We start from the raw sequence: 12,909 nt of genomic DNA, 5'->3' as shown, positions 1-12,909 counted from the left end.
CTGGTTTTCCAAAAAAAAAAAAAGAGAAACATCCAAATATTATTTCACCATTCCATGCTAATTAATCCGGTAAATCATCCCTAGGTGAAACTTCAGTCCATTATCCTGCAGAGGAGCAAGCGGCGCTTTCATTTTGGAAGACTTTCTTTTGGCAAAGCGTTCGCTAACGAAGGGGCTGCTGGCTTAGGCACTCCGAGCAAACCCGCTGCGAGCCAACACAATTAAAAAATGTATTTATAGGAAAGTGCCTGTCATTCTGCTAACAGGGCCGAGGATGTTTCTGTGGAGATCTGCCATAACTGAGCAGAAACATCAGTGCCGTTCGAAACCAGCACAAACACCGCAAAACCCACAAAAAACCCCAAAACAACCAACAAACAAACCCAACAAAAAGGAGATTATTCTGCGGACTGCCTGGTTTATTGAATTTGGGATCGTTAGCGTTCAATTTGCCGCTGGCACGAGAAGACTGAAATGTTCTGCAATGCGTTTAGCAAAGCAGCTCCCTGGAGCAGGAGAGACCCTGCCACTGGAGTTTGTTAAAGGTCCTGAAACGCTGCCAGGGACTTCTCGCTGGCACGTGGGCGAGGAGCGTGCCGATTTATCCTCAGGCGTCCTCCTGCCAGGACCTTCCCCGTGCGCCTTCTTAGGGGAAGCGCCGACAAAATAATTAATGAATGAAGCAATAACAAGGGAAATAATAGACCCCAGTGGAGCAGAGGAAGGGAGATCTTGCAGGGAAAGGTCACATGAACCAACAAACAGAGTTATTACAATCAGGCATTAAATTAAGGGCGCGGAAATGCCTGTTTGTGCAGAGGAGGAAACTGTTACCAAGACACAAAAAGTTGCTAGTTGTAAAAACAACCTTAGATATCAAGAACAGGAACACCCTGACTTGGTAAAGCCACTTTCTCCGCTTGATACACAGGCGGCACTGTTGCTCCCTGCCTGCCTCTGACCCTTCAGCCTCACACAGAACCATAGAATGGTCTGGGTTGGAAGGGACCTTGAAGATCATGAAGTTCCAACCCCTCTGCCCTGGGCAGGGACACCTCCCACCAGCCCAGGTTGCTCCAAGCCCCGTCCAACCTGGCCTTGGACACCTCCAGGGATGGGGCAGCCACAGCTTCTCTAGAAGCTATCTTCATCAGAACCAGTCTTCATATCACAAGAGTTATTGATGATGGCAAATGTAACTGCCTCACAGCCTCGCGACTTCCAACCTCCTCATGACCAAAACCTCATTTGCCTCCTCCAGAAACGCTTCTCCAGACACCCGTGTGCTCCGTCACGGAGTTACGATGCACGGTGCCACCGTTTCAGTGTGTATGTTACTGTTTTGACATCTTCGGCTCGTACCATCGGTCTACAAACCCATGGAGAGGGACTTCTGCAGGTGACATCTCCTGTTGTGGCTTGGCGCCACTGAAATCGTCATCCCTGGAGAAGGCACTATTCTCCACAAGACACGGATGAGCAGGTTTTCCAGTTTCATTCTATCATCTGATGGTCCACTAAGGACGCGTTTCTCTGTGGCTACGTGCCAACACATTTCAGGCCTCGGAAAATCACTCCCTACCTACGTTAAACGGTACCTCAGCAGCACATCCGTCCAGAGCCTTGGCTAAACTCACAAGAAAAACAAAAAAAATCAGGAGATCAAGAAATGACATTTAATTACACTGCTTCCTCCAGAAACATGTTTTCCATACTGCTAAGCTGGGCGTCGTGTCTGAGCGATAAGGGATGTGCTATTTTAGGAGGATCCAGCCCAAAAGAGTGAAAATCTGCTGAGGTGCGTGCCTTGAGCAACCCCTTCTCTCAGCAGGCCACGCACGCAGCTTGTGAGCACCAAAGGATGAGTCTCTTTAGGTACACGTGGTGAGATGTGTGCACACTCAAATAGATGCAAATGTACTTTTAAAACTACGTATCCATCTCTTAAGCTGTGTCTTCATAGAATCATAGAATGGTTTAGGTTGGAAAGGACCTTGAAGATCATCGAGTTCCACCCCCCTGCCGTGGGCAGGGGCACCTCCCACTAGACCACGTTGCCCAAGGCCACGTCCAGCCTGGCCTTGAACACCTGTCTTCTGCAGAGCCGCTCTACCACATTGGCAACCACCCTTCCATCTTGCCACCAGTAGGCTCTCAAGCGTCATCCGCGATATATTTTCCGTAAAACACAGTCGCAGCAGAAGTACAAGAGCGCCAAAATAAAAGGAAATGAAACTTCATACCAACATGGAAGAAAAACCTTAAAATGAACAAAACCCCACAGCCCCGAAAACCACCAGCCCTGAACTTTGTCACTATTACTGTGGAGGACACCACAACATCTTATTTTCTCCTTCATAGAGGAAGCTTCTGGAAAAATGTCCAAGGGCATCAGTAATTCTCACTCATCTCCTTCAACGATGAGCTTTTTCAGCAGCGTAAAACTAGCCTGAGAGTCGCTGTGGCCCTCCTTGGGCTGCGCGGGCAGAAGGAAGCAGAAAAGGCGACGTCCTTACCTTCAGGATGGGAGCCATGAAGACAGACACACCGGTCAGAATGAAAACGATGACGCCGGTGACTCTCTGCTCCCTGAAATAAAAACCACCGGGTGAGCAGCACGGCTTCAGCTTTCGCTTGGCTTTTATTCCCTCTCTCTGAGTACTCCAAACCAACGTAAAGCCTAAACAACCGGTTTTCGCAGCCCCGTTTTCAAGGCAGACTGGTGATTACAAGCCAACAGCGCCAGGGAGGTACCTTCATCCTGACCCGGACTCATAAATCTCTTTTTTTAAACCCCAGCTCAGCCTTAGCTCCGCTGTTTGGGGATCAACAGAGCGCCGCTACTGAGTGAGGAGGAGTGTGTTTACGTGTTAAACATTAGAAACCGTTAAATAGCAATCCAAACCCTCTGCACCGCAGTGCAAACAGGTAATAAATCGTTAGGTCTCCACTCTTAGCTTAGCAGTGTATTTTGAGTCCCGCTCATAGGACTCCAAAAGTTGGATCGGTGGTCCAGCGCCTTCGCGGGGTGCCGAACACGTGCCTTCGTCGGCACCCACAGCCGCTCCCTGCATCCCAAAATACTTTCCCCAGTAATATTTCCGAGTACTGAAAATTAGGCCATTAAATTTCTGTTTAGTCGCCCAAACAAGCAGGCTGATTTCCAGGAGTGCTCCTATCGAAAGCACTTCAGACCACTTAATTAAGGCGACCAAATACAGAAAAAAATTGCTTGATTAAGTAGAGTGGACTGCTCTAGGCATGGCAGGTTTATCTTCTTTACCATTCTGTTTGCTAATGAATGCCTGTTCGATTTCCACGGATAAAGAAATCTGCAGGAAATTTCATCTCCTTTCTCAAACACTGGAAAACTGCATCTGATGTGGCCGAAAAAGCTTTTGAGGAGTTACGCGGGGATTTCCCTGGGGTATTGCCGGAGACCTGCGCTGCTAAATCTCACAGCCGGGTTTGGAAATACGAAGAAAGCGGCATGAAATTTTTCAGGACCGCTTTGCAGTGTCCCGTGGGCACCAGAGCTCGCTCTGGAAAGCCCTGTGTGTCCTGGGGGGACGTCAACCTGCATGCCCCAAGCAGATGGAGAAAAGGTCTAAGCTCCCGGGGCGACATTTCCTTCCCCTCCTCCCTTCGCACGTAGCACAACAGTTTTCTTCCTTTTCCAGAAAGGGTATTTGTTAAAGGGCTACGCCAGATAAACTCCTAACTGGATATATCCTCTGCGGACAAAAAAAAAAAAAAAAATATAGCTGTAAGGAAGCACAGCTCATCTGATTTACAGCAAATCTAAAGAGCTGTTCCCCCCGAACCTCTGCACGCGTCCTGCTCGAAGCAAGACCATTTATAGTACGAACCGATCTGTGCAGGCAAACAAGGCAATTAAGGCCTTTCTGGTTTGACATACCTCACTCCCAAAAACTTGGGCTGTTCTCCAGGGGCTGAAGTTTCCGTCTCCATCTTCAAGCTGTCGATATGAGCGATGGAGATCACGGTAGCAGCAACGTACCACGGCAGACCCATAAAGGAGCATACGATCATCAGAATGGCCACCCAGAACAAATCCAGATGATATCCCGCACCTTTCTGTGAAGGGAGAGAGACAACCTTCAGTGTAACTACTCAAAATCTCTACGGAAGGGCCAGGGCTCTGCCCCGGGGCAGAGGCACACCAAACAAGCAGCATCTCCTTCTACGTCACCTTTTGGCCAACGGAAGTTGTCGTAAGAAATAGAAGAGTTGGAGACATTGCTCCTCAAAGGATGAATTCCCCACCTACGCAGGGAAAACGGGTGTTATGGTTCCGGCAAGGAAACGACAGTGTAGAGTAAGCAGAGGAGAGCAGCAGACCTGCAAGCAGCCTGGCAAAAGACCAAGCCCCGTGGGTACGCTACGTAGCGCTTGGGGGTCCAGTTGGTACAAGCCAAGCCCTGCGACCAGTCAAAAAGAGCTTTACAGAGGGACTTGAGACAGCAGACCACGAGTTAGAGATGATCAGAGAGCACCACCTTCACCAAAAAAAAATAGGTGAGACCCACGTTGAATCTTGTCAGCAAGCAAGCCCTCAGTCTCTCTCTATATATTTTTAAAATACATATGTACACACGTTTCTCTTGGTTATAATGGGGTTATAGCGTTGCAAAGGAGCTCTGCGTTGCCTCTTAAAAAGCTACAACGAAACCCTGCTACGAAGCGCTCTTTTTATAATACGTACTCATTTCTTTCAGAGGAAGACAGTGACACGCAACCCAAGGCCCGGCACCACCCCAAGCCCTGCTGCCGCCCCGCAGCACACGGGAAATCCTGACGGCCCATTTTCACAGCACGACACAGTTAGGGCGGCAAGAGGGTCCGGAGAGGGCGAGCGGACGGAAGACGGTCTGCAAAGCAGGAGAGCGGCTTGCGACGGTGGAAGCCGTTGGTCCTCCTGCTCTGCGACAGGACTTCTTCCGCCACGGTGGGAGGCCAGAATCGGTGCCTTCACGTGCCAAGTCATCTCGCGTCTGCGTAAGCGACAGCTTGGATGGGCACTGAGCTTTAAACACCCAAACCACCATTTGAAGCCGGCCCAAAGCCCAACGTTAGTTTTAAGCAGCTGTTGTAAAATAACTCTCAGTGTAATGACTTCATGAAGTCTACCTGAAAGCAACCTTGCAGACACAGGGTGCCTGCCCAAAGCTGCCATTTGCCGTCTCAGAGGGAGGTCGGAACTCCTGTATTTAGGATAGGAAGCAACTGCGGGATCTCACAACTGGGACTTCACCGCTGGTCTGAGCCCTGCTGGTGACGCCGGGCGCTGGAGGCACCTTCCTCAACGCCCAACCCTACGCTCTCTCAGGGACAGCAGCAAGAACAGCTGATGGGTTCATACCCCACCGACAAGGAGAAAGTTGCCCTCGTTCTTTATTCCTTTCTAAAGACCCCTCATCTTCTCTTTTTTAAATCCTTTAACGAACTAACACAGGAAAGCCACCAGTCACAAGTGCCAAGAGAAGAAGTGAAGAAACAAAAGAGCCACCAAAGAAAGGGATCTTCAGAAAAACACTTGATAAACCTCTGTGGTTTGCTATTTTAAAGATTAATCTCTTTTCAATCCTGTTCAATTTGATTTTATTGGAAAGAACAAATGATGCGGACCTACTTGGTGACCCAGGAGGGAAAGCAACCCACCTCGTCTTGAATAGTCCTCATTGTTTTCCTTGTACGTGCGCTGCTTACCTTGGCTGGCGGGCAGCACGGGGATGGACACTCAGTGACGCCCTGCCAACACTTTAGCAAGGCACTAGCAGAAAAAAAAAACCCCATCCTTCTTTTGGCCTACACTAGATTTCATGTATGGAGGTCTTTTTTGGTACAGAGTAGCAGGATCGGGCTCAAGAACCCCCAATCAAACAAAAGCCTGTGCTCACAAAGGAAGCAGGGGAGAAATGATTTATATTAAACAGTATTTTGCTGGAGTGGTTATACGTCGTTACTAAAAACGTACACCCAGTGCTGATAGCTTAACCACCTTCAGTGCCTACAAGCTGAAGAGATGAGGGACCTCTGCTTCATGGGGGAAAAACAGTGAATATATTCTTCCAGCGATTTAGAAAACGGTATGTCTGCTGAGTTGGGTGCTGGAGACAGATCTAAACCCGAGGTGATGTCAATGATTAGCCTCCCCCTGAGGAAGACCTGGGCACAGTATTGAATATATCTGCCCGGATCCAGATGGCAAAAAGTGATGTTCTGAGGTGTTTTGTTTTTTTTTTTAAACCAGTCCCATAAGACCATCACGCAGCACTCATCACTGCGCATAGCAAACCTTTCCCATTCCCTGTTACTCTCACTTTCTCCTCCAAATCAGACTCAAGATGGTCTTAAATGACACGTCCGTTGTCTATCGTCCACAGTGACCATATAAAGCGAAACATCCTCCCCTTTCCCAAGTAAAAGCTCCATTCCCACTTCCAACAGCTCTCATTATAACCAACAATGCAGATATCAAAATGATGACCCAGCGCTACCCGCGTCTTGAGGGAGTCTTTACTCTCATGGGTTAGACCACTTGAAACACGTCTCGCTAGCAGGAAGGGAGAGTCTTCTTTTACAGGAATTTAATATTTTTCAGTAGAACTGACCATGTAGGGTAAGGAAAAACCCTACAGGCATGAAAAACTGCATAGCACCGGTCTGGAAAGTTTATTTTAAAAACATTACTACATCCGAAGCTGTTATATGTCAGCAGATATAAAGCTCTTCTTTAAATAACATCCAACTGTGGCTATGCCCTTGGTATGTCCCAAATCTCTTCAGCTTATTGCTAGTATTTTCCAGCACTGTACGGCCAACACAGTTGTCATACTGGGGCCACCTCTGGCCATACCCGCCACAGGAGGGCTCCCTGCCATTGTCCCCACACCCCAAAACCTCCACCGGAGCGGCTGACAGCCACAGCGCTGTGCCGTGCCCGCTCAGGGATGGCCACGACACAAAGAGAACTTGTTCTGCCGATGGCTGAGAACATCCGCCAGCGATCGTCTTACACCATAAACACAGCAATGGGGGCTTGTCCAACCCAGAGAAACTTTGCCCGTTGCGATAAGGCGAGAGAGATTTTGGGTTGGATGCAGACACGCGTTGCCGTGCAAATTAAAATGAGGTCCTGGCTCAGGTTAAAGCAGAGCTCCTGAGAGTGACGTCCCTGTCAAGCTCACGGCCTCTCCCCACCAAGCCTGAGCTCCCAAAAATGGGCACTCTCTGCAGAACCATGCATGACTTGGGGGACCCTCTCCGGCCACCCTCGTTTTCCTTTCCACATTGATGCATCAGATTCACGAGGTGTCCCCTTATAGTCTATGACAGGAGTGGAGGAAGAAAGCTGACCACAATCACAAAGCACCTTTCTCTCCTTAAAACCATCAGAAGATGACGGGGAATAGGCCCATGTCTCTGAGGGAGGAAGGTGGTAGGAGAAAAATTAGATGTTAAGAGCCATCTGACGCCAGAAGAGAGGTTTGAGTTAGGTGGACTTGAGTCTGGGACTAGTTTCTGTAGTGGACTGGAGTCTGTGAAGTGAACGGCCGTGTGGAAGCACCGGCACTACCAAGACCCAGCAGTTCTGCACACCAGCTGGAAGGCAGCCAGCGATCAGACCCTTCTGCTGACCCCCAGCATCTTCCTGAAAGCCTTGTTGAAAAAAAATACCAGGAAGAATCTCTGTCACGCCTCCTCACTGGAAAGCACCCCCCCTTCCCAAGTGCTCCACAACATCAGACCCGGGCACTTGTTTTCAAGGAATGAACGGGTTTGGTAGTATGTACAACCACATCCGCTGGGCACGGTGGGCAGCACGAGTTTACCCTACACGCGCAAACATTGAGAATGACAGACATCAGCCAGTTTCTGACTGCGCTTAATTTAACGATTTCTTATCTCCCGCTGGAAAAGCAGAGTACGCCAAGTGGACACATAAAGCGCACAAACATATAACTTGATGTTTCCTTTTCTAATTCTTCAAATGGTGGAGTCTGGCAGAATTACCCGGGCAAACAACAACCCTGAGGACGGGCCCAGTAGCTTCTGAAACGAACTTCATCCAGCCTTCTACTAAGGTCGACAGTACTACTACCACCAACAGATGCAGGGGTTACGGTTATGAAGGCAGCTAGATGTTGTTGACATGAGTATTCTTTACAAGACAAGCTTTGACTAACCTATACTTAGAAGTTTCCTCTGCCATTCTCCAATGTCTACAGTCGGAGAGTGAAGCTCTTGCAAGGAAAGATCAAAATATCGTAAAGATTTTAAGAAACTTTTTGGGTTTATGTTGACATGAAAAGAGGCTTGAAACAAAAGTTCTGCCTCTCAAAGGAGGACCCCTCCAATTTCTTCCAGCTCTAGCCACACCTTTGCTGGATGAGCAGGGGTTAGGATGCGATGGGTCTGAGTCTTCTCCTTCCCCTAGAAGGGAAGAGGTAGCTGGATGGTTTTGTGAAACCCGACTATTCCCTGCACAGGACCTGTTTGTGAAGGAAAAGGGAAGCGCAATCCCAAAGCTTCTCATGTGGGAACGCTTCAGGCCGCACGACGGTGAAGCCAATCAAAATTAGTAAGTGCTTACTGAATGAGACATTGCGAGTGGGCCTCGCGCAGGGTTCTTGCTTTAGGTGGAAGGCAAACGCTGCTCGCGCAACGCTCGACATTTTTCAACTGAATCAGTGGCTTTCCTGGCAAAACCTCTGCATTGGTCAACAAAATAAATATTGTTGTTAAACAGCAGCAGTGACGTTTCTGAGGCGGCACGGACATTCAACCCTGCCATGGGCCCTCCTCCCTCTCTAGCACAGAAAAAACAGCGGGCAACTCTCCGTACGCCTGCAGGACACAACGCACACCCACCTTGAGCTTGTGCTCCTTCCTGTTGACGATGACGGCCGTGATTTGCTGGTCCATGAAGATGAGGATAGTCACCAGCAGTGCAGGGATGGCTGCTGCCAGGTACACCCACCACGGGTTCCCTCCGAAAGGTGGGATAAACCAACCCCTCTCGGGACTGGTTGGCTTTTGAGGGCAAAGAAAGGAAAGCTTGCGTTAGAGCCGCAATAGAGGAGTGATGACATCCCAAATACACTCGTACTTCCAGCAACGGGGCTACAGGGAGACACTTGAGGTTTGTGACAAGCTCATTCTTCCCATTAACAGCAACAAAATGAACGTTTTGGAGTATGGAGGCAGGATTTACAAGATAACCGAATTAAAGTTAATAAAAAGGATACCATCTGAGGGAAATGGTCCTTTTTCAGAGAGCTGAATAGGAGAATACTCTCCTGTTTTAAGGACAAATCATTTTATAGAGGGCAGAAGGGTGGAAAAGGGAACCTGTTCCAAAGGCGACCCCACAAGCCGACAATGACGTACCTTGAATTCACTTGGCACAATTAGTTTTGGTGTGTCCACACCTACCAGGGCATCTATTCCACAGAAAATCAAAATGGACAAGATAATGGCAAAGTCACTGATGAGCTTCCGGGCCTGAAAGAGAAGTTGATATCGTAACAGTAGGTAGCACTACGAAACACCATTTCACCCGTGCTTTAGTCTCCAGGCGATACTCCAGGTTTGCGTTTGGTGGCAATACAAGCTCATGGTATCTTCTTTCATAGAAACAAAAAGGGCTCGTTGTCACGTCTGGTGCCGTTTGCCGAAACGTGCCTTGGTACTTTATTGCGTTGTCTGGAAGCCAAACAATTAAGCCTAAATGGAAGTATGAAAACAAACCGAAGGAAAAGGGAAACTGCTAATCTAAGAAACTCCCACGTGAATTCTGCAGGGCAGTCTCACTGATGTTACGTTCGACAGCGGCCAACAACCACTGGTATGGAGACCTAGCTCCTCCGCAGCACTGCCTGAAGAGACTTTGCAGGATCAGCTTCCAATATTAACAGATATTGAACATTTACAAATAATTTTTTAAAAAATAGTGCCTTTTTTTAGACATATAAAATACTGTTTCCTTCTGGTTGCCTTCCGATCTCTGATTCTTTGGGGCCCACATATTCACGTTTTTCTCTGCAGGGCGAGAGATGGCTTTTTTGACACGAGTCGAGCTTCTCCTGTTATCACAGGATTCCTAAGGTTTTAACAAAAACCACTGTGTTATCCCCAGACTCCATTCTTTTAATATGATTGATTTTGCAACGCGGGTTAAAAGAAAAATGGGAAAGGGAAGAAATGGTATTTCACACCAAACAGTGGAAACAATCACAGATTTCCCTTTAGAAGACGGAAAGACCCAAACTTCCAAGACAGATGAGATGTTCTGTATGACTGGCAGAGATTACACTGCTTTCTGTTCAAGTAATAAATCAACCTAAACAGACGGGAAAACAAACCAGACTTCTCAGTGAAAACCTCGACATGCCCTAAGAGTGCAGCTCTCCTCAAGTCACGGGAATATGATGACCTGAAGCTGCCAGACCCCCAAATTTAACTGGGCAGGACCCACTGCGCTTGTCTGTAACTGTGGGATCTTTTCAGAGCTGTTGTTCCTTCCAGGCTTCCTGGGTTCACATGGTTACGCGTAAATCGAGCCGCATTCCAGCCCTGATGGAATTCGTTTCCTTTTTATTAAAAATAATAGAGGTTCAATTGTAACACAGCAGAACAGTAAACATCCATGTAGGATAAATCCCCATGTGCCAGAATGCCAAAAACGAGGGCGGCGGGCAGGTCTCGGGGGGAAATGTGGCTTTGGTACACACGGAAACCACCAGCTCGCACGCGTGTCGTGGTAACTTCAGTTGGGGAGACAAAACAAGTAGACGCACCGGAGAGGTGCACGTAAGCTGGCTGTGACCCTGAGCAAAATCTTGTTTGAAGGGTTTTTCAGCTCATCCTTATTTTGCCGCTGATCCTCAGAGAAGAAAGGGAATTTCTGCTTTAGGTCCCTACCGTAGCAGGTAGCAGACCAGGCACGCACCGTAGTCAAGTTCAACATTTTTGCACTGATTTCTGAGTATTTCAAATGCTCCGTGGCACCATCAAAGATGCGCCTCTGTTCTCCTGTTCTATATCCACTTTTACTCAGTGACAAAGCAAAGGGCTTCTTTTGTCCTCCCCAAATACTCCCTCCGGCTATAAGCGGGGAGACTTCTGACATAACGATTAATGGCCCTTTTTGGTCGTTTGATCTCTGTCGAACGCATCCTACCCCAGAGCATCCCACGGAGCTGCGTATGTGACACCGAAAATGGCCAGCTGGAACTATATATACTTGAAGGACTCGTCCAATTTCTTAATGCTGATTAACTACATCGTTGCCTATCTCAGCTTGGAAGTGTCGTCGTCAGCACCTTGACTGCCGAATCCCCACCACAGATTTTGGCTCATTTTGGCTCTTCTGCTGCCTTACCCGTGATCTCCAGAAACGCTGAGAGAGTGACAGCGAGGCAGTCCCAGACATACAGAATCACGGAACGGTCAGGGTTGGAAGGGACACCTGGAGATCATCTAGTCCAACCCTATACCTTGGTTAACCATGTTTTGATGTCAGTCAACGCAACCTGGCTTCCCTGCAAAGCATTTCTCCCCCTGTGGGCGAGAGCTACGCCAAAAGGGAGGCTGATATTTGCACTCTGAAGGAGTAAAGAAACAGCCTGCTGGGCTGAAACGAGAGACTTACAGTGGTTGGAAAATAGCGACTGGTCTTGAATTTCTTCAGGGCCATGGAACAGGTGTAAGTGCCAAAAAAGAGGATGAAAGACATGAGGGTGATGTCGGGGACATAGTCGCAGTTGTTGCCCACAAGTCGTCCTCCGTATTTCAAGCACTCCTTTGTTGTCAGAGATGACCAGTCAATGGTGGCGTTGTACTGCAGGAAATAAAAGAGAACATTTCCGTAAGGCTGCGCTCACGCAAAGGCTGCCCGTGCTGGGATAGGAACGGGGACAGAGCATCGGGGAAAATACCGGGAGGGAAAGGGCGGCACGGAGCGGAGGCTGACAAATCCCTGTGCTTGTGCGCAGAGAGAATGGATTTGAACCCGGACAGAGGATGGCATCACCTGGGAACTGAGGACAGGCTGAGCCTTGAGAAGAAGACTTGAACTCTGTGTGCACCCCAGTGCCGCAGCACGCCGCAGGTACCGGGCATCATTCTGACTCGTTTCGAGCACCTCCACCGCGCAGAGCCAGCCGCCCCGTGCTCACGGAGGGGGTGCTACGCTGCAGAAGGCTGAGCAACCACGCGCAGGACACAGCCCGGGCGCCGAGTGAGCTGCTCCGGGCTTGGGGCGCACCCAGAGTTCAAGTCTGGGATCCTCCTGTCTGTGTTGTAAAAGCCATCGGTTCATCGGTGCCCGCAGAACGCCGGGCACGCAAAGAAAAAGCCGGCGCGTACTGTAAATGAGGCCACAGCTGGAGCGCTGGGTCTAGTTCTGGGCTCCCCAGTTCAAGAAAGACAAGGAACTACTGGGCAGAGTCCAGTGGAGGGCTACGAAGATGATGAAGGGACTGGAGACCTCTCTGATGAGGAAAGACTGAAAGACCGGGGGGGGTGTGGGTGGGAGAGGAGAAGGCTGAGAGGGGATCTCCTCAACGCTTATCCATATCTAAAGGTGCGTGTGGAGAGGATGGGGTTAGACCCCTTCCAGTGGTGCCCAGCGACAGCACACGGGGCAACGGGCACAAACTGGCGCTCGGAAATTCCATCTCAATATAAGGAAACTTCTTTACTGTGGGAAAAAGTTCTTTACTGTGGGAAAAGCTTCTTTACTGTAAAGGTGCCGGTCTGGGGAGTTTTAGAATCGCGTTGTCTCTGCTCCTCCTTTTCTGCATGAAAACCTCAATGAAGGAAACCAAAGTCCTGGGAACCATGAGATCAGAAAGAAGGAATATTTTAAAATAAGTCGATATG

At 48.9% G+C, this 12,909-nt stretch overlaps 1 protein-coding gene across 1 annotated transcript in view; it reads right to left on the bottom strand.

The window, feature by feature from the left end:
• SLC4A4 (solute carrier family 4 (sodium bicarbonate cotransporter), member 4) overlaps positions 1-12,909 on the bottom strand; it is a 158,997-nt gene that overhangs the window by 13,658 nt on the left and 132,430 nt on the right. Inside the window, exons 16-20 of the mRNA XM_009886487.1 lie at positions 11,678-11,866; positions 9,415-9,528; positions 8,896-9,057; positions 3,920-4,098; positions 2,517-2,589 (exon numbers count right to left, since the gene is read on the bottom strand). Coding sequence (XP_009884789.1) covers positions 2,517-2,589; positions 3,920-4,098; positions 8,896-9,057; positions 9,415-9,528; positions 11,678-11,866 — 717 coding nt within the window. The remainder of the gene's footprint in view (positions 1-2,516; positions 2,590-3,919; positions 4,099-8,895; positions 9,058-9,414; positions 9,529-11,677; positions 11,867-12,909) is intronic.

The sequence above is a fragment of the Charadrius vociferus genome, unplaced genomic scaffold, assembly GCF_000708025.1.
Source record: "Charadrius vociferus isolate BGI_N301 unplaced genomic scaffold, ASM70802v2 scaffold676, whole genome shotgun sequence".
Classification (NCBI taxonomy): domain Eukaryota; kingdom Metazoa; phylum Chordata; class Aves; order Charadriiformes; family Charadriidae; genus Charadrius; species Charadrius vociferus.
This window is presented reverse-complemented; position numbering and strand designations above follow the sequence as displayed.